The sequence below is a fragment of the Pelobates fuscus genome, chromosome 5 (genome assembly GCF_036172605.1).
Source record: "Pelobates fuscus isolate aPelFus1 chromosome 5, aPelFus1.pri, whole genome shotgun sequence".
In the NCBI taxonomy this organism is placed as follows: Eukaryota; Metazoa; Chordata; class Amphibia; order Anura; family Pelobatidae; genus Pelobates; species Pelobates fuscus.
Window position 1 is genome coordinate 335,246,800 of NC_086321.1, and position 22,386 is coordinate 335,269,185.

The window sequence follows — 22,386 nt, forward strand, 5'->3', positions numbered from 1 at the left end:
GAATGATACTGCTTCTTGGCAACCCATGAAGCAAGTTATTAAAAAAGGAACACTTTATTGATGCCTGCATTGCCTGATGGCCACTTGATGCGACTTCTCACCATGTGCCCATTTCATAAGACAAAGAAACATATAGCTGATTGCCACAGTAAATGTTTATGTCAAGGCTTCGTTTTAAGATTGCCATTGTTTTCAAAGGCTAAACTCATTCATGAGACTGTTACTATGGAGCACCTCAGCAGGACGTTGATGTGGGGTTGGCGGACATTAAGAAAAGATTGTGGCTACCGAAGAACAGACCAAGGCCCGATGTGCATCTGTAACACCATATGTAGCAAGTTATTCTGTAGATGTAGATTTGTATAACACACGCTGATAATCTCTCTTCACCACTGCAGTGACGAAGTTAATTTGTTTTACAGATACATCTTGGTTACAGAGAGAGAGAGAGAGAGAGAGAGAAGACATGAGAGCTTACTCCATTCTTCTCACATGTTGCTAGGGCAAACAAAACAATAGTATTTGTTAATAAATCATACATGAAAAACATAAAATGCACTTCATTTTGACATTCTTTATTTTGGTCGTGCTTTAAGAAACGTACAGACAATAAAGACAAATTCACCAAAATGTTACAGAAATAGGAATGGATCATGTTAAAGGCACAGCACATTTTATAAATGTTAAATACACAAACATAAAAACAGTATGCTGGAGCCCGTCAACTGATGTATTGTGTGTGACTGTTGTTATGAAATGCTCTAAGCGTCAATAAAGACTTTCACACGTGATGCTAAGGTAAATGCAAGTCGACTATTCCAGAGCCGATGTACCCAGGTAAGTGACAGAAGGTTTTTTTTTAACCCCTTCTGCAACGTATGGAGGGAGCTGGGCACTATAGGAAGCTACAGTGCCAGGAAAATGAGTTTGTTTTCCTGGCCCTGGTGCTATAGTTTCCCCTTAATCACACACAGGAGGCTCCTACAGGTTCTAGCAAGCTGATAACAGAGCAGGAGATTAGAAATTCTAAATTAAACATAATTTGCAATAAAGGAAGTGTAAACATTACATGGTTCTTTACAGGAAGTGTTTAGAAAGGCTGTGTAAGTCACATGAGGTGTGACTAGGACTGCATAAACAAAGTGATTTAACTCCTAAATGGCAGAGAATTGAGCAGTGAGACTTCAGGGGCATGATCTATAAATAAAGCTGCATAAAGCTAAATAAATAAATGAAACAACAATGGTTATTTTTGAAAACCCCAAATGTACATGTACCAAGACTATCAGCCTAGGTGTGCCAAAGCTGAACTACAATATATGTGCAGCAGGGTAAATATCTGTTGTTTTAGTAAATGTCAGCATTAAATTGGTTTTCTTATAGGGAAATTAATTAAAACCATGGAGATGGAGGGATTACTACATCTATGACTAATGGCAGTATGGGCATAGAAGGTGGCAGTATGTGGAAAAGGTGGCATCAGGTGGAGATGTCATTATGTTGGATGGGTGTATATGAATGAAATAAATACTTGGCATACAGGCTGGCAGTGTCTATGTGATGGTGTGTTGGATGTGAATAGTACTTGGCATACAGACTGGCAGTGCCATGTGATGGGTGTGAATGAATGAGAATAGTACTAGGCATACAGACTGGTAGTGCCCATGTAATGGGTATTAATGTATGAGGTGAGTACTTGTCATACAGACTGGTAGTGCCCATGTAATGGGTATTAATGTATGAGTTGAGTACTTATCATACAGACTGGCAGTGCCTATGTAATCGGTATTAATGTATGAGTTGAGTACTTATCATACAGACTGGCAGTGCCTATGTAATCGGTATTAATGTATGAGTTGAGTACTTGTCATACAGACTGGCATTGCCCATGTGATGGATGTGAATTAATGTGAATAATACTTGTCATACAGACTGGCAGTGCCATGTGACGGGTGTGATGAGTGCAGGCTGGTATTGACATGGATGGATACACTGTGCCAGCCTGGGTGTGGGCTCCGATGCCATGCTGAGTGTGGAATGCTGGGCTATGGGCATGGGAGGGCAGCAGGGCGGTCCCAGCCATGTGCTGCCACATACCGGGGAGGGCTTGCTGGTCTCCCCCCTCCCAGACCGGGGAGGTCTCCCTGCTGCCGTCCTCCCTCTCCCAGACCCACTCCGGGCACACTGACCATGGCTGCCCCGGGCAGGGCTCAGCGGAGCGGGCTGCTGGAGCTGCGGGGGTCCGGGGAACGCTGGCTCAGAGTGCTGGTACTGCTGGGGGAGGAAACTCTCAGCTTCACCCCGGAGCCGGAGCCAGGGGCACCCGAGGAGAAAGCAGTGAATGGCGGGGACTCAGAGGGGAGCGTCCCGGAGGCTATCATCAACCAGAGGAGGACAATCCGGGTGGTCAAACAGGAGGCAGGGGGCCTGGGGGTCAGCATCAAGGGTAAGGTGTCAGTAATACTGCCCTGTGTGTATACTGTATATAGACTGTGTAACTCAGTACTACCATATGTGTGTGTGTGTTTATATACTGTGTGGTATTATAATACATCTATGTAACTCAGCACTACTATATGTTTGTTTGTGTGTGTGTGTGTGTATACTGTGTGGTATCTTAATAAATCTATGTTACTCAGTACTACTATATGTATGTTTATATATATATATATACTGTGTGGTATTATAATCTGTGTAACTCAAAACTACATGTGTGTTTATATATATATATATATATACTGTGTGGTATTATAATACATCTATGTAACTCAGCACTACTATATGTGTGTGAGTGTGGGTGTTTGTGTGTGTGTGTATACTGTGTGAGAGTGTAAGATAATACATCTATGTAACTCAGTGCTACTATATGTGCGTGTGTATACTGTGTGACATTGTGATAAATCCTTAATTACTATCCTATGTTGTGTGTGTGTGTGTGTGCGTGCGTGTATGTAGGTGTGTTGCAGTTACAGGTAGTTATCAAATATTATAAACTATATATACAGTGTGCGTGTATATATACACACCCACTTATATACCTATACATACACATACACACACAGTATATATATAAATTGTAAATTTGATAACTACCTGCAACTCATTACTTTATACATACATTACATACTGTGTGATATTTGATAACTCAATGGGACTAATGAATCTCTGTGTCTATATGCAGATATCTATTGTGATAACTATCTGACCCCTCACTATTTCCAGACCTTTACGTTTATACAATATTTTACAAGCAAAGGTTACAGGTGAAAGGTTAATAGACTTAATCTTTTATACATTTCTCTTCACAGGGCCATGTTGCATGAATGAGGTTAACCATTTCTATATAAATTATGCAAGACATGCATATAATTTAGAAAATGTGTTTGTTATATGCAATCTAAAGGATTTATGTAGTTAAATGTGACTGTGAATACACTGGGATCATGATATATTGATAACATAACTGATTATATATATATATATATATATATATATATATATAAAATCAAAAAATAATCGGAGCACTCGGAGAACTTGATTATATATTTTGGACGCCGGTAGCACCAAAGGCAAGAATCAGTCACAGCCATTTAAGGGTGAGTGCCCAATCTATACCATTTCTATATATATATATATATATATATATATATATGTATACAGAAATATAGAACACACATGTACCACTGAACGCAAACCAGTAAAGCATATACTACCATGTACACACATCTTGTATTGTACACGCAATGTTTGACACATATACAGGTGTGCACACAGACACTATGATGTAAGAGAGACACATGTACCCCTACGCTGATACAACTGATAAACCCAACCTAGCACATCCACTAATACATGACGAAACAAACTTTCTATACATGTATTTATACATATAAACATTTATGCAGAACACAGACTGATACAAATATAAAATACATTCTTCCCATATTCTGACACACAGATACACTGATGCTTCATACGCAAACTCTAGACAGAGAGGAGGACTTTTTACACCATCTGCCTGTTTCAACGTATCACAGATGTGTATATTTCCTCCTGTGTATAGTGCGTGGAACATATTGGCATTGTATAACAAAAATCACATGATAAACAAACAGATGCTTACTTATACTTATAAATACACACATATAATTACACGAAGATTTGATGGCAAACTAAAGTTGCACATCTTGGTAAAATACAGATATATGTATAGCTTGGATAGCTGAACATAATGAATCTTTAATCAGTAACACAACATTCCTGTACAATGACACAAGTGTACTTTGCAGTTAGAATCACAAAGTTGCTGTCTTATCAGGCAGCACTGATCCCACTGGGAAGAGTTTTGGGGAAAAACTTGCCCCTTAGTGGAATCTGGTGCTTTTTTGTTTGTTTGTTTGTTTGTTTGTTTGCTTATTGTGACCTAAAAACTCAGTGAGCTTTCTTTGATTGACATTGTTTTCTGTCTTTGTGACAACTTTCATACCGCAACTCTGTAGGTGACAAGTCCAGGGCCACAGTGGTCTGAGAGGGACAGTTAGACTAGCAGCAAGTATAAATCATTATCACTACAGATACAATGGCTCTAAAAGGAGAGGCTGTGGAGCTAGGACAGACAGTGACACAGTCGGTGGTAGTTACTGTGACAAGTGCCAGATACTTGAAGCACAGGACATGCAGCACAGGACACAGATAGGACACTGACTTTCCCTGTGAAAGTGAGCCTACTATGGGCCATGAAAATAGATTCACTATCCCATTGGCAGGGAATGTCCCACTCTGTGATATTGGGTAACCTGGGAGGTGTGGCATTTGGGCATCTAAAACTGGTCTCTCAAGTCTCCAAAACACACCCTCCCTCTCAGTGTCTCCCCCTCCTCCCCCTCTAGCACAAGGGAGTATGCAGCATTTAAGGGCACCCTTAAAATGGGGCATGTTGTGATTTTGGTTTCTGAATTTGTTTGTTTTGAAACTCAAAGCTAATTTGTAAAGTTCGGTTAACCCTTTAACTGAATGCGTGCACAATATTGAGCTGAATGTTTCCAGGGGCCCAGTTACAGTGACCTTTTAACTCCCTTTAGGCCTTAGAGGCCTACACACGCAACACACTGTGAATATAGTTAATTTGCAACTTTATTCATCTTTGTCTCGTTTTTTTTAAAATTAGTTTTGTTTTGGTTGGAGGTAACAGCTTACAGCCCCAAACATTCCTCTGATTTAATGTTATATCATTAGTATGCGCCTCAGAAAATAGGCAATATGACATCCAAGGTCATTGAGAAATTAAACACCAGCATTGGATCAAAGAATTTTAGCACATTTTAACCTCGGGTATGGCAGCACCACTGTCTTTGAATTCGACTGTACGTATTTCTACTTTGGAATTCTCTAAGAAAGAGAATTTATGCCAGAAATACCATTGTTAGATTTGTGCATACTGCGCTCAGCTGCATTTTCTCATTGAATGTGTAATCCCAAAATAGTACAAGCTTGTATGTCAAATTTAGCTGGGACCTGTTGCTGTCCTTCTAAATGGGTCAGTCCCTCCTGAGACCGAAGCCTTTTTTATTTCCTAACCATTGAGTGACAGTGAGTCAACAAACAACTTGCAAAATTTTGTCGAAATAGTCAAGATGGAAAAAAACAACAAAAAAGACATCAGCGGGCTTGTACATTTTTCCTTAGTAGATCTTTTCATGCCTGCTGTCATCTTACAGTACTGCATAGTAATTAAACCCCAAAGTATATTAAAACATTTCCAAAGATTTGTAGTTGCACACTTAACCCCTTAATGACCAAAACTTTTTTTTAAAGATTTGATGCATTTGTGACTGATGCTGTTTTGGTACTTTTGCTATGTGTTTGTTCCACTGTAATTTTCCACTTTTGTTATTAAAGGGTTGCTACAACCAAAAAGCAGTGTTTTAAGAAAATACGGGTTTTGGTTGGAGAAATCTTTCTTAGCCAGGACCACCCACCCAAAAAATAAAAATCGCTAAAACTCACCTTACCTCCTCTTTCGGGCAGGGTCCTCATCAACCTGTTGCTCCTGTAACATTTTGTAATTGTTTCATTGTTAAATTGTAAAGCGCTGCAGTATAAGTTGGCGCTATATAAATGCCGATACTGTGCAGTGCCGAGGCCAAGTACTCCTTCTGTTTGATCTTCCTCTGCTAATATCACTCCCGCTTGATAAAGAGAGGAGAGGCAGAGGGGAGGACATGGGTGGCACAATGAAGGGACTGTGCCAGCATTGGCTTTGTGGCACTAGCATAAAACCTAACTTTTCAGGAAAACATATCAGTTAAACTCTTAATAGCTTTCCCTTCCCGCACCTTAATAACTCAGAATGCTTCCTCTCCTGCAACTTTGTCATCCAATAAACTAACCCTTCACTATAAACTATTGTAGTAACCTACTTTTTTCTGTACATTAAATACATCCTACCCTTACCTCTTGTGCCACTTTACTCCACTCCCTCTAGAATGTAAGTTCATTTTAGCAGGGCACTTAACACCCTCTGTTCCTGTCCACCCAAACATGTCTGTTTGTCCAACTATTGTACAGCACTAAGGAATTTGTTGGCGCTTTATAAATAATAATAAAGTCTTGCGTCATCGGAAGGGGTGGAGAATATCCTGTGGAGAGTACCACTGGATGAAGGATTTCCCAATTTAGTGAGTTAATCTCGTAAGGATAGGACCTGCTAAAAATGGGGTACATTGGCGTTGTGGTGGGCTTATGCGACATGTGAACATATTTCCCGTAACTGCATTCCCATTATTTTTTGCCTGTCAGCTGTTTTTAAAAATACTATTGAATTTTGTGAGCTTTGAAGTTGGTGTTTAGTGAGTGTGTGATTGCTTTGGATCATGTATGTTATATACACATATATAGATCCTGATGGAAGTTCTTAGTTAACACTGAAACACTGACAATAAACGTCAGAGGCTTTACATGTTAGGAGCCTCTCGTTCTAGTAATCAACAATCCACTGTAAAGAATGGGTTTATGGGATATGTAGTTCAGCTCACCGGATGTTGTTCTCCTTTTCAGATTTGGCGATTGGATCTGGTAAATAAACTGTTAGCAGCTATATTACAGCTGCTGTCAGTTAACTGACAATTTTGTAAATGGGTCTGTTTTAGCATTCCCCTAGTTACCAAATTCACTTGTGCCCAAGTACAATTCAGGGGAAAAGAGGCAAGGGTTAGCACAATGTAGGCATGCCACCTACACAATGTAGGTATTTTGTTTTGTTACTTATGAAGCCTGTGTTTCATTTACTCATCGTTGACAGAGTGTATATAATAACATTCTTGTATATGACATATTGTGAAGCAACGTTTAATTGTCATTTTCTCCATTCTGTTTAATAGGGGGCAGAGAGAACAAGATGCCTATCCTCATATCAAAGATTTTCAAGGGCTTGGCTGCAGATTTGACCGGAGCTCTGTATGTGGGTGATGCCATCCTGTCTGTGAATGGAGTTGACCTCTCAGAGGCTACCCACGACGATGCCGTACAGGCTCTCAAGAAGACTGGCAAGGAAGTGGTGCTTGAAGGTAAGTCCTGCCATGTTGGTGATATCTGATAGAACAACACAATGGATTTTGGTGTGAACTGTGCTAGAGAGAATTTTATGAAATAATACATTGAGATGTGTTGATTGATAAGAGGCAAAGGAATATATCAAATGTTTTTGTTGTCCTGATTGTCTTTTACATCGTAATACTCAGCAGTGTTGAGATGGTTGATTAGTTAACGTTATATGTGCCAGTTTTCAACATCAACGTGGGCTGTGTCTGTAAAAGATGTTTGAAATGCTGTTTGTAAGAATTTGTCATGTGCTGCACCTTTGTGAAATGCACTGTCATGGGTATACTAAAGGTATGTAGCCATTATTCCCATTTTTTTTAAAGATGGTTCTGAAAAGGATATATAGGGAGCTACTCAACATACAGGGTAATATTGAGTAGGGATCGACCGATTATCTGTTTTACCGATATTATCGGCCAATATTCGGTATTTTCGGCAATATCGGTATCGGCCAATAGAGATACCGATAATACCTCCTAGGACCCGGCGGTCCTGGGGGGCCAGCAGCAAGTGGTTACTTACCTTCCCAGCAGCTCCCTTCATCTCCCATGTCAAATCTTGCGAGTCCCGCGGCCGCAGAGCGTTGCCACGGGTTACCATGGCAATGCTCCGTGCGGCACTAATGGCCGCGAGATTTACTCAGGGAGCTGAAGGGCAGGTAAGTAACCGCTTGCTGCTGGCCCCCCACAGTACTTAATAAGCCACCGGACACCAGGGAATACTATATCCCCCCTCCCTGCTAAGAAGCAGGGAAGGGGGACTAAAAAAAACACAAAAAAATACATTTAAATATTTTACAAAAATTATTAAAATAAAAAAATGCCACCCCCATTTTACACAAATTACATCTCTACACACACACTGCATTATATACACACACTACACACACACTGCATTCACTTTACCCACACTACACAAACACTGCATTCACTATACCCACACTACACAAACACACACACACTGCATTCACTATACCCACACTACACAAACACACACACACACTGCATTCACTATACCCACACTACACAAACTGCATTCACTATACCCACACTACACAAACTGCATTCACTATACCCACACTACACAAACACTCACACACACTGCATTCACTATACCCACACTACACAAACACACACACACTGCATTTACTATACCCACACTACACAAACACACACACACTGCATTCACTATACCCACTATACCCACACTACACAAACACACACACTTCATTCACTATACCCACACTACACAAACACACACTGCATTCACTATACCCACACTACACAAACACACACTGCATTCACTAAACCCACACTACACAAACATACACACTGCATTCACTATACCCACACTACACAAACATACACACTGCATTCACTATACCCACACTACACAAACACTCACTGCATTCACTATACACACTACACAAACACACTCTGCATTCATTATATACACACACACTACACAAATACACACTGCATCCACTACACACACACATGTATATTTTGTGCATTTACCTTTAGAATTAGTTTATTTTTTCAAAATGGTAAATGTACAGAATATCGGCAAGTTATCGGCTATCGGCCTGAAAGTTCACAGATTATCGATATCGGTATCGGCTCTAAAAAATCAATATCGGCCTAATATTGAGGGATTATATGGAGGAATAGGATGATTGTAAAGAATTCTAACGGGATCTAAGATCAGACACTTACTAACAAATAAACTGTATCAGTAAATATCTTGCATGACATATATGGGCCAATAAGAAGTATAGAGAGATTTAGCTGGAGCAATAGGAGTGTTGGCAGAGGAGAATTATTTAGATTAGGAGGATAATTTACAGTTGTGGGCTATATAAAGTCATGGGGCGATTTTGTTGGAGATGGTACATGGCACATTGAAATGAATGTAGGGAGCAATATATGAAACAATAAAATACATGATCGCGAGAAGCAAAAGGAATCATTAGAATTTTATAATACGGAGGAGTTAGGTGAATATATATATATATATATATATGAAAGGTTTGTAGCCCTAATGGTTTGGCTTTGCACTAATCAAAACATAAAATATATACAAACACCAAACAAGTGTCAGAAAATAGAATTAAATAAATGTATACAAACGCATGTTAAATTCTTGATTATGGTCCAGAACCGTGCCAGGCTCTGTCTTCAAGGCTCAGGGGTGCCAAATATGGCTACTGGATCCAATTGAAGAGGTCAGGTACACGATGGTATGGAGTTCCACAAAAATAGATTATTTATTTGTACAAATAGTAAATACCGATAGTTAAAAAAAACAACAAATAATAAAACAAAGGAGTACTATAGAATAGGTGGTAATGGGTATATCTATAAAACAAATGCATCAAAAGAAGCCACCATTTAGTAACCCTAAATAATAAAAAATAAACACAATTGTGAAAGTATAAACAGCATACGCGTTTGGATATAAAGCCTTCTTCATTTACCATGATGCCAGCCAGACTTTGTAGGCTGAGAGCTGTGTCCTAACTTACCCCCTTAGCTCTCAACCTATAATTACCTCCCAAAATGGACAAAATTGAAATTGGTAATGTATATTTCAAGTGGAAATCCCGCATTATTAACCACTTAAAGATCAAACTTCTGGAATAAAAGAGAATCATGACATGTCACACATGTCATGTGTCCTTAAGGGGTTAAAGGGACACTATAGTCACCAGAACAACTACAGCTTAATGTAGTTGTTCTGTTGAGTATAATCGCTCCCTTCAGGCATTTTCATGCAAACACTGCCTTTTCAGAGAAAAGGCAGTGTATACATTGCCCCTAGAGACACCTCCAAGTGGCCACTCCTCAGATGGCCACTGGAGGAGCTTCCTGGCTCAGGGCTGCACAGTAAGCAGACCTGCCGTTCAGCGTCCCCACGCTCTGCATGGGGACGCAGACTTTTCCTCATAGAGATGCATTGATTCAATGCATCTCAATGAGGAGGTCCTGATTGGCCAAAACAGCATTTGTCCCTGCCCCGTGCCGATTTTAGCATTGGATTGGCTAAAACAATCTGCCATTTTGATGATGTCACAAAGGGAGCGGACCCACATGGCGCTTGAAATAAGGTGAGTTTTAAACTTTTATAGGGGACTTATGGGGGGCAAGCCATCTAAATGGTGGGTTTAGCACTATAGGGTCAGGAATAAATGTTTGTGTTCCTGCCCCTATAGTTATACTTTAAAGCAGCTAGAGAGAAGGTAAACTATGGGTGCTGGAGTCATTATTTTTGCCAAACTGCTCCAAAACAGTTTTGCAACAAATAATAGGATTGCGGTCATAGGCTACTGGCACTGCCACTGATCTGTAGTTGTTATGGTGTTTAGAGTGCCCTTTTTAATGGAGTGGATCTACTAATGTACCAAATATTTTTTTCTGAAAACCTGGTTTGTTTCTAGTCTTGGAGGCCTGAGTTTGGCAGTTCTTATATAGACCACAAGTTAATGGTCTGACTACAAGAAACTGTTTGAGCAACTACAACTAGGAGTTTTATAGAGCAACAGGATACGGTGTAAGGAGCAGGTGGGTATAAAGCAGAGCTTCTAAGACACACAGGCACACAGTATCTGTAGAGATTATAATGGTTAGAGTAATCCTTTCATTTTGCAATACAGATTGCAATTCACTAAAACCCAGTGTTTAGTGAATAAACCCCACAATGTTAGGATACACTTGTGAGGTTATGGGATCTTGTTATTTAGCGGAAAGTTAACTCTCCTTGCTGTTGAACTGTAGTTAGAAATTCCTGCTGACTGTGACGAGACCCTCACAGCTGCTAAGGGGAGCTCTGTACATTCCGAACATGCTGGGAGGGATATGTGGGAGGAATGCAACATGAATACACTGGGATATTACACAGCATCACACAGAGAAAAGACACAGAGCAGGGAAACAGTTCATATTACCTAAGTGTTCCGCCCTCTAATCTTACCTGAACCAAAAATGAAATCTATGTGATTAAGCAGCCCCTCTCCTGAGATTGATTCCGCACCATAATATAATGACAGGCTTCCACGATGTTTTAAAGTTTGCAGTGTATCATCGCTGTCCTGGTGTTCTAGAACATCTGGGGTCTACCTTTTGGCCATCCTTGTGCTAAATTGCAAATGTTTCTGTGTGTGTGTTCCTTCCAATTTGAAAATGTTAAACGTTAAATGTTAAACGTTCTTATACATTATTAAGTTGTTCATTTGATGAGCATTTCCTTTATTATTTCTTTGTTACATACTTATCTCTTGGGAAAATGTAGTTAATATAATCTTGGCAGAGATATATCCTTTTTCTGCATATTTCTGAGTACAGCTTGTTAATGTTGAGGGTATTATATAATTGGGATGCCAACATATTCCAAAGTGCAGTACAAAGGTAAACAAAACAAACACTAAAATCTAACAAAACATTATTGATGTACTGGAACAGTTGAAGAGCTTACTATCTAAACTCCTTGCAGCAGAGTAAGAGTGTTGCTAGTTTTTTTTTTTACTTACCACCACTACGTTATTTATTTCCCCGTCAATAGTGCTGACTTGGGTCAGGGAACGAGGAAATGTCACTGTCAGAGAAGTGAGTGTCCTCTTTTAATGATGCCTGTTAGTGTCAAACTTGTCACTGCAATATGCATCTGTGTCAAGCAATGCTGTTGTCATAATCACCAGCTCATTATATCCCCTGAGTGCTGGCATTCATTCATTATTTCAGCATATTTAAGAAGCTTCTGTGAATATCATGAAGTTTCTAGAATTTGTATGCAGCTTCCTTACTGCCATGGTGGGCCTTCACACCCCAGCAGCCTATTTATATTCTGAGCCTCCCATGCTGCATTGCTTAGTTATGGGCTCCTGCCCATCTGTTCTGGCTTAGCCTTAACCAGTGTTCATGGTTTTTGTTCACCTGCCGTAACTTCAGCTGCCCAGCGTTCGTTGATCCAGCTATTTTCTGGTTTCTTGACCCAACATTCCAGACAGCAACATTCTAGACAGCATTCTGCTGCATCAGCTGTGTTATTGGTCCCTCCTCACAGTACGCAAAACAACTTCCATTTATTTGCAGTGTAGGCTGTGTCACAGACTGACAACTTCCATTTATTTGCAGTGTAGGCTGTGTCACAGAATGTTATGTGGACACAACCTCAGACGCCGTAAAGTAAATTAGAAACATCTAGAATATCGATTTTGGCTTCATAAGTGAGATAAAGCTAAAAAAAAAAAAAAAAATCAAAATACAGTCAACAAATCAAAAAACATTAGCAAGGAATGTCACCAGTTCTGGCCAAACCAGAAAGTGACTCCGAAAAGTTTGACACTGACATAACATTCTATAGCATTGCTGAGTTTATTCTATACAGTATTGTTTATGGAGCAAAAGTAAAACACTGCAGTTTGGGAAGAAGGGAGGGGCAGAATGTGTGGTTATGTAGAATGTGTGTATATGAATCTATGTGTATGTACACAAGTATGTGTTTGTGTGTGTATATTATGAATGCTTGTGTATGCGTGTGTGTGAGTCTCTGTATGTGTATGAGGCTGTGTGCTTTTATGAATGTATGTGTGTATATAAAAGTAAGTATGTGTGAAACAGAATGGGTATATAAATGTATGAATGTCAGTATATGCATATCATTTCCCTAACAAGGGGCTCGAGGTGTGCAAAGGTAACTCCCCCAATTTTGTACATTTTTTTTTTGACAATTTAGGGGAGGGAGCCAAAATACATTTCCACCCCTGGTCCCACCTACCATAGGTACATTTATGGCCATGAAACCCAGCCCAAATCACATTACTTTATTCCTATAATTCCATCGCCCATAATAACGTTAACCCATGTCTATAATGGTATCAACCTTTGTACCAATCACATTACCTCATCCCCTAATCCCAGTGACATTACCCTAGCCTCAAAACACCATCACACCCAGCCCGTATCACATTACTCCATCCCTATAATTCCATTGCACCAAACCCCTATAACATTACCTATCTTCATGCCATCATCACCCAATTACATTACCTCATCTCTATGACATCATCACAAACAGCCCCAGTTACATTAACCAATCTCATCATACCCATTCCCATAATCCAATCACCCTCAATCCCACCAATCACATCACTTGTACCCCATAATTTGCCTGTAACCCAGAATCACATTACTCATGCCTAAAGTGCAGTCATAAAAGTTCCAGCCAGATAGTGCTCTCAGCACCTCCAGTGATAACAATCCCAGCCATAGTGTCCGCAGCCCTCTCCTACTATCAGTCCTATTTAGATAGTGTTGAAAAATCACTTAAGATGGTGTTCTCGGGCTCCCAGTCATATCAATTGGCCCAATGTTGGGATTCCCCCTTCATCTAAGTTTCATCTCTTGTCTTACCCTTGTGCCTTGAAGACGGCCAGCGATAATCCTTTCTGGTCAGAGCACACCTCTTCTCACCAAAAACCATGCTGGTAAGATCATCTTTTGGGTTCACAAATACTGAAACTGTGAGCAAGTAGAGGACATCTCAAAAATGCAATCTGGAATTGTTTCAGACCTTCATATCATACATGGTCTTAAATGATAAGCGGTGCTTCTGAGACGTTAACATGGCAATTTAACATTAGGCGATATTCTGAAATATTAATTAACATATATATTCACTGTAAAATAATACACACATAAATTATATTCTACTAGATGTTTTATTTTCAATAATAATAAAAAAATAAGCATCCTAACAGCCATGATTTTGGGGGCCGGTCTAGTCATCCTCATTTAGTTCCCTGGTGTCTCGCATCCGATGATGTTAGGGGAACTGTCCTCAGGCAGTGAGTGCATCATTAAACGTGCTTCCACTGTGCACAAACACTTGGTCATGTCACTGGGGACACCTCCTCTCAGTCATGCCCACCCATCCTGATCTCCCGATGTTAGGAGGTATGAGAAGATAAGGAGAGATTTCCTTTAATTTACTGGTTTTCTTGTGTTAGCAGGTGAACTGTACATACGGCTGGTCAACATTATTTTTTACTTTATGGTAGACTCTGGAATGTACGAAGGACTGGGAAACCATGGTCAAGGTGGCATCTCCCTGTCCGGGATATGTGACAATATTTGAGATCATACCAGGGATAGAATAAAGGAGCCCGACAGTGTTTGACTAAGAAAGGCTCTGATTCCATGAACAGACAGATCTGAGAGAACATTCTGGGCTGGTTTATTAGTATGACCCATTTCTTCTTTCATTTTTTATGTATTGCACATATTTTTACTTGTGCCAACTTGGAATGCTTCTTGACACCTAGCACTTGCTTATAAACTTGGATCCAAACCATCGTCACTCTTCCCCGCTGTATACAGTTTCAGAGAGCAGTAAATACTGAATTGTGGAGACTGTTTCTTAAAGGGACATTGACTCTGGGGTCAGTAAGGGGAATTATGGATCACTGCCCAGGAACAATGAGTTCTGAGCTGCATTCCGCATTGAAATGCTTCCTATTTTCTCATTTTCATTCAGTGAACTGGTTGACATAGGAAACGTTTAATAGATCAGCTAGAAGCAAGTCAATGGATGAGATTGTCGAGTGTCACGGCCAGAATAGCGATGCATATGTATATATAAAAGTGATGGAATCCCCAATAAAATATTCATGCTTATTCTCTTCGTTTCCATGGCAATTTTTGCAACGTTTTATAAATCTCCCTAAATAAGTGTTAAATCACATGTATTAATAAACTCCACATGCATCTGTAAAGGCAACTATCAACAATCAGCCCGAGCTTACTTCAGTCTGTTTTGAGTGGGACTAACCTATATTCGACGATCTTTTCTGCTCTTTGTAGAAAGGGACGAACATAGCATCAGGGGCGGACTGAGAGCCTTTGGGGCCCCCGGGCAAAATTAGATCCCAGGCCCTTTGAATGCACAAATATATGTGCCTTAAATAAATGTTAAAGGATCACTATAGTGTCAGGAAAACCGCTTTGTTTTCCTGACACTATAGTGCCCTAAGGGTGCTCCCACCCTCAGGGTCCCCCTCCCGTTGCGCTGAAGGGGTTAAAACCCCTTCAGCAGCTTACCTTTATCCAGCACCGGGCCCCCTCGGCGCTGGTGACCTCCCCCCCCCCCCCCCCCCCCCCCGCCGACGTCAGCTCACGAGTGAAGCAAAATGCGCATGCGCGGCAAGCGCGCTTTCAAACAGTCCATAGGAAAGCATTTCTCAATGCTTTCCTATAGACGTTCTGCACGTCAGGATGACACCCACTAGAGGTTTGATTAACCCTGCTACGTAAACATAGCAGTTTCTCTGAAACTGCTATGTTTACATCTGAAGGGTTAAAACCTGAGGGACCTGGCACCCAGACCACTTCATTGAGCTGAAGTCGTCTCGGTGACTAGTGTCCCTTTAAATACAACTCTCATATAATACAGCATTCCTTTGGATGTGTATATTGTGAAGACCTGTGTATTAATGCATGTTTGTATTTGAGTCCGTGTGAATGCACTTGTGCATGTCTGGATGACTACATGTGCTTTTTTGTATATAGTGTCAGTGTGAATGCATATGTGACAGGTGACAGAGTGTGTGAGGGAGAGGGTGACAGGTGGCAGAGTGAGGGGGTACCTGGAGGCAGAGTCAGGGAGGGAGGGGGTGACTAGTGACAGAGTGAGGGAGGGGGTGACTGTCCCCCTTACTCTGTCACTAGTCACCACCTCCCTCCCTCACTCTGTCACCAGTCATCCCCTCACTCACTCTGTCACTAGAGTGAGGGGGTGACTACTGACAGAGTGAGGGAGGGGGTGACTACTGACAGAGTGAGGGAGGGAAGGGATGACTAGTGACAGAGTGAGTGAGGGGGTGACTAGTGACAGAGTGAGGGGGTGACTAGTGACAGAGTGAGTGAGGGGGTGACTAGTGACAGAGTAATGGAGGAAAGGGTTGACTAGTGACAGAGGGTGACTGTCACTAGACACACCCTCCCTCTGTCCCTAGTCACCCCCTCCCTCCCTCTATCACTAGTCACCCCCCCCTCCCTCACTGTCACTAGAGTGAGGGGGTGACTAGTGACAGAGTGAGGGAGGGGATGACTAGTGACAGAGTAAGGGAGGGAGGGGGTGACACAGTGACAGAGGGAGGGGTGACTAGTGACAGAGGGAGGGATGGGGTGACTAGTGACGGAGGGAGGGGGTGACTAAGGACAGAGTGAGGGAGGGAAGGGGTGACTAATGACAGAGAGAGGGGGTGACTAGTGACAGAGAGAGAGGGGTGACTAATCACAGAGGGAGGGGGTGACACAATGACAGAGGGAGGGAGGGGGTGACAGAGGGAGGGGTGACTAATGACACAGTGACAGAGGGAGGGTGGGAGTGACACAGGGAGGGAGTGATTAGTGACACAGTGACGGAGGGAGGGGTTGACTAGTGACAGAGGGAGGGGTGACTAGTGGCAGTGAGGGAGGGGGTGACTAGTGGCAGTGAGGGAGGGGGTGACTAGTGGCAGTGAGGGAGGGGGTGACTAGTGGCAGTGAGGGAGGGAGGAGTGACTAGTGACAGAGGGAGGGGGTGACCAGTGACAGAGGGAGGTGGTGACCAGTGACAGAAGGAGGGGGTGATTAGTGACAGAGGGAGGGGTGACAGTGACAGGGGGAGGTGACTAGTGACAGAGGGGGGGGGGTGACAGTGACAGAGGGAGGGTGACCAGTGACAGAGGGAGGGGGTGACTAGTGACAGAGGGGGGATGACTAGTGACAGAGGGGGGGGGTGACTAGTGACGGGGGTGACAGTGACAGGGGGTGACAGTGACGGGGGGGTGACTAGTGACAGGGGGGGGTGACTAGTGACAGGGGGGTGGTGACAGTGACAGGGGGGTGACAGTGACACAGGGGGGTGACAGAGGGGGGTGACTAGTGACAGAGGGAGGGGTGACTAGTGACGGGGGGTGACTAGTGACAGAGGGGGGGTGACTAGTGACAGGGGGGGTGACTAGTGACGGGGGAGTGACTAGTGACAGGGGGGGGTGACAGTGACGGGGGGGGTGACAGTGACAGGGGGGGTGACAGTGACAGGGGGGGTGACAGTGACAGGGGGTGACAGTGACAGAGGGAGGGGTGACAGTGACAGAGGGGGGGTGACAGTGACAGAGGGGGTGACAGTGACAGAGGGGGTGACAGTGACAGGGGGGGTGACAGTGACAGGGGGGGTGACAGTGACAGGGGGGTGACAGTGACAGAGTGGGGGTGACAGTGACAGGGGGAGGGGTGACTAATGACACAGTGACAGAGGGAGGGTGGGGGTGACACAGTGACACAGGGAGGGAGTGATTAGTGACACAGTGACGGAGGGAGGGGTTGACTAGTGACAGAGGGAGGGGTGACTAGTGGCAGTGAGGGAGGGGGTGACTAGTGGCAGTGAGGGAGGGGGTGACTAGTGACAGAGGGAGGGGGTGACCAGTGACAGAGGGAGGTGGTGACCAGTGGCAGAGGGAGGGGGTGATTAGTGACAGAGGGAGGGGTGACAGTAACAGGGGGAGGTGACTAGTGACAGAGAGGGGGGTTACAGTGACAGAGGGAGGGTGACCAGTGACAGAGGGAGGGTGACCAGTGACAGAGGGGGGGTGACTAGTGACAGAGGGGGGGTGACTAGTGACGGGGGTGACAGTGACAGGGGGTGACAGTGACGGGGGGTGACAGTGACAGGGGGGTGACTAGTGACAGAGGGGGAGGTGACAGTGACAGGGGGGGTGACAGTGACAGAGGGGGGTGACAGTGACAGGGGGAGGTGACTAGTGACAGAGGGGGGGTGACAGTGACAGAGGGAGGGTGACCAGTGACAGAGGGAGGGGGTGACTAGTGACAGAGGGGGGGTGACTAGTGACAGAGGGGGGGTGACTAGTGACGGGGGTGACAGTGACAGGGGGTGACAGTGACGGGGGGTGACTAGTGACAGGGGGTGACTAGTGACAGGGGGTGACTAATGACAGAGGGGGAGGTGACAGTGACAGGGGGGGTGACTAGTGACAGAGGGAGGGGTGACTAGTGACGGGGGGGTGACTAGTGACAGAGGGAGGTGGTGACCAGTGGCAGAGGGAGGGGGTGATTAGTGACAGAGGGAGGGGTGACAGTGACAGGGGGAGGTGACTAGTGACAGAGAGGGGGGTTACAGTGACAGAGGGAGGGTGACCAGTGACAGAGGGGGGGTGACTAGTGACAGAGGGGGGGTGACTAGTGACAGAGGGGGGTGACAGTGACAGAGGGAGGGGTGACAGTGACAGGGGGGTGACAGTGACAGGGGGTCATGACAGTGACAGGGGGGTGACAGTGACAGAGGGAGGGGTGACAGTGACAGAGGGGGGGTGACAGTGACGGGGGGGTGACAGTGACAGGGGGGTGACAGTGACAGAGGGAGGGGTGACAGTGACAGAGGGAGGGGTGACAGGGGGGGTGTGACAGTGACAGTGACAGAGGGAGGGGTGACAGTGACGGGGGGGTGACAGTGACAGAGGGGGGGTGACAGTGACAGGGGGGGTGACAGTGACAGAGGGAGGAGTGACAGTTACAGAGTGGGGGTGACAGTGACAGAGTGGGGGTGACAGTGACAGAGGGGGTGACTAGTGACAGAGGGAGGGGTGACAGTGACAGTGGGGGGTGACAGTGACAGAGGGAGGGGTGACAGTGACAGGGGGGGTGACAGTGACAGAGGGAGGGGTGACAGTGACAGAGGGGGGTGACAGTGACAGAGGGGGTGACAGTGACAGAGGGAGGGGGTGACAGTAACAGAGGGGGGTGACAGTGACAGGGGGGTGACAGAGGGAGGGGTGACAGTGACAGAGGGGGGTGACAGAGGGAGGGGTGACAGTGACAGAGTGGGGGTGACTAGTGACAGGGGGAGGGGTGACAGTGACAGAGTGGGGGTGACAGTGACAGAGGGAGGGGTGACAGTGACAGAGTGGGGGTGACTAGTGACAGGGGGGGGGGGGGGGTGATTAGTTCCTACCTGTCTCTCTGTTTCCTCTTCTCTCCCTAGCTGCTGCTCCTGGTGGCTGTGATCGGGCTCTGTGTGAGAGGAGAATACAGGAAGTGATGTCACTTCCTGGCTCCGCCTCTCCCCATCACACAGAGCCGCGTGGGACAGGGAGAAGGAGACCTGGCAGGGAGGAGGTGAAGCTGCCAGGTCTCGGGTGAGGGTGAGAGGGGGGAGATTTAAAGAGCGGTAGGTTGCTGGGGCCCTGCGCTGCATCAGGGGCCCCAGCAACCTAATAAAAGAAAATATTTTTTTTATTTTTTTTCGTTCCAGTTGGAGAGATCTCTGATCTCTCCAGCTGGAGCATGGCTGTGCTGCCGGGCCCCTGGCTGCCTCGGGCCCTCGGTCCATGACCGATATGCCCGAGTGGTCAGTCCGCCCCTGCATAGCATGTATAAATGGCATGTCTATTGTTAGTGCGAAAACAGAAAGTTGACTCCATGTAAAGGTTACAAATCAGGGTTTTACCCCTTAAAGAAACAATCCAAGCACCATAACCACTGCAGCCCACTATAGCGGATTTTGTGCCAGGAGTACAGTACAGATTGCACATGAGGCTAAAAAGGTTAATGTACAGATTGAACACGAATCAATAGCAATTACCCCTATTTTAATGCATTATATAGATAACGAATGAGACATAATCTAAAAGAATATAAATTATAATCTACGAACTATGAAAAAAGATACATGTGGCTAATTAGTGGGTCTGCCTGCAATTACACTTCTAAACCAGTGAGAGACTCTTATCTTGTTCATCAATAAATTATTTCATATTTTTTTTTGTCCCCAAGAGCGGGTTTATCTTATTAAAAAAAGAAGAACTGCTCTGTACAATCATAACAGCCATACCAGGTTAGTTTACATCATTCTCTCTCTCTTTATTTGACACACTTTATATAGGCAGCCAAGACCAGAGCGTTTAGGCTGCCTGATTGACTGCTCAAAGGGCTGTCATACAGCTGCGACAATTTTGCGAATAGCTGCAGTACTAAGCCACTCACAGAGCTGAGAGTAGGTTCACGGTGCTCTGCGCACCATCACCTTTGCAATCAAGCTAACCTGAGATGGTGTTTAGAGTGAAAGTTTAATAAAGGTAGCTTTCATTTGAATGTCCGCGAATGTATACAGATTATTTAGGTAGTTTAAAGGGACATGCATCACTTGACAATAATTTTTTTTTAAAACCAGCGTGCAAGCACTTTTAAACAAATATACAAACTAAAAAAAAGAAAGAAAATCTTTGAAATGTATGTAATGAACATTTATAAATATACTATAAACTTGGTCAGATTGCATTTTTGGGCACACCTCTCAGCTAGGGGATGTTTCTTCAGCCACCTTCCCCCACTCCCTCTTGCAGACCTATCAAAGTTTCAAACCAATGCACTAATGAGAGAAACAGAAAGTCATTGTTGAGCAGCAAGGAACAGAAACCTGATATTGACGTCTGCTCTGCATCATCATAATTCCAACTGCACACTTTCCCAGAATTCCTAGGGATAGGACACTGATTGGTTAGATCAGTGTGTCTCCTGGAATGGGCGTGGAAAGTGTAAGAAACAAGTAAACATGAAACCAATCTTGCTTTTTTAAGGAGTAAGGCAACTGTGAGGCATCAGTTGTCTCAAAGTGATGCATGTCCTTTTTAATCACAGTGCATGTTGTGCTGTCTGTTAGCATTTACTGTTGCTGTTATTTTTGCTCTCAATTTATGCTCACATTACATGGACAATTTTAGAAGTTGGACACCCAGCATGTGGGGATTTCAAATGGGAATATTACTTAATTGTGACTTTAAATAACAACTTGTTAAATGAACATGCAGTGAAGTACACAGTATTCCTTTTCCAAGCAGGTGCCTATCCCTGCCTCCTCTGCACCTGGCGATGCAGGGTGACACTCACAGCCAATGAGCTAGTCCTCCACTGCCAGATTTAACTCACGGAGCTAATGGGAATGCACGTTGTAGTGGTTCTTTAACTATATCTCTCGTGCAGAGGGCACTTGCTGGCATTTCGGATCTGGACTGCCCGTATGGGTGGGACCAGTCTGATATGTTTCAGAGATGTTCTCTCTGTAATGGCAAAAGATGAGCTATTATTGGGACTGAAGTGTACTTATGACAGTAACATTTTAAAGGGATCCTATAGTGCCAGGAAAACAAACCCGTTTTCCTGTCACTATATGGTTATTAGGTCCCCCCCTCCCGCTGGGCTGAAGGGGTAAAAACCCCTTCAGCCACTTACCTTAATCCAAGCCGGGCTCCCTCAGCGCTGGTGACCTCTCCTCCCTCTGCGAAACCAGCTCCCGAGTTTAGCCGAAAGCACATGTGTGGCCAAAGCCACGCGCGCATTCAAACCGCCCATAGGAAAGCATTACTCAATGCCTTCCTATGTATGTCCAACGTGAGTTCAATGCGATTTTCACACTGAGAAGCACGGAAGTGGCCTCTAGTGGCTGTCAGGGAGAGGCTGGATTAACCATGCAAAGTAAACATAGCAGTTTCTCTGAAACTGCTGTTTTCAGCTGCAGGGTTAAAACTAGGGGGACCTGGCACCCAGACCACTTCATTGAGCTGAAGTGGTCTGAGTGCCTATAGTGGTCCTTTAAGAGTCTGTTCCCAAGTGAGACAAATGTCTATTTGACAAGTGACTTTGTTTAACTTACCTGCCACCTGTTAGAAAGTTTCTGACATTGAAAGGGTTACAGAGGTAGGGCAGGTTCCTGCAATCCAGCTTCACCTCACTTTAA

General features: G+C 44.0%; 1 protein-coding gene across 1 annotated transcript in view; it reads left to right on the plus strand.

Moving 5' to 3' along the window:
* Nucleotides 1-2,112: 2,112 nt before the first annotated feature.
* SNTA1 (syntrophin alpha 1) overlaps nucleotides 2,113-22,386 on the plus strand; it is a 54,028-nt gene continuing 33,754 nt past the window's right edge. Inside the window, exons 1-2 of the mRNA XM_063455739.1 lie at nucleotides 2,113-2,446; nucleotides 7,380-7,565. Coding sequence (XP_063311809.1) covers nucleotides 2,191-2,446; nucleotides 7,380-7,565 — 442 coding nt within the window. The 5' untranslated portion in view covers nucleotides 2,113-2,190. The remainder of the gene's footprint in view (nucleotides 2,447-7,379; nucleotides 7,566-22,386) is intronic.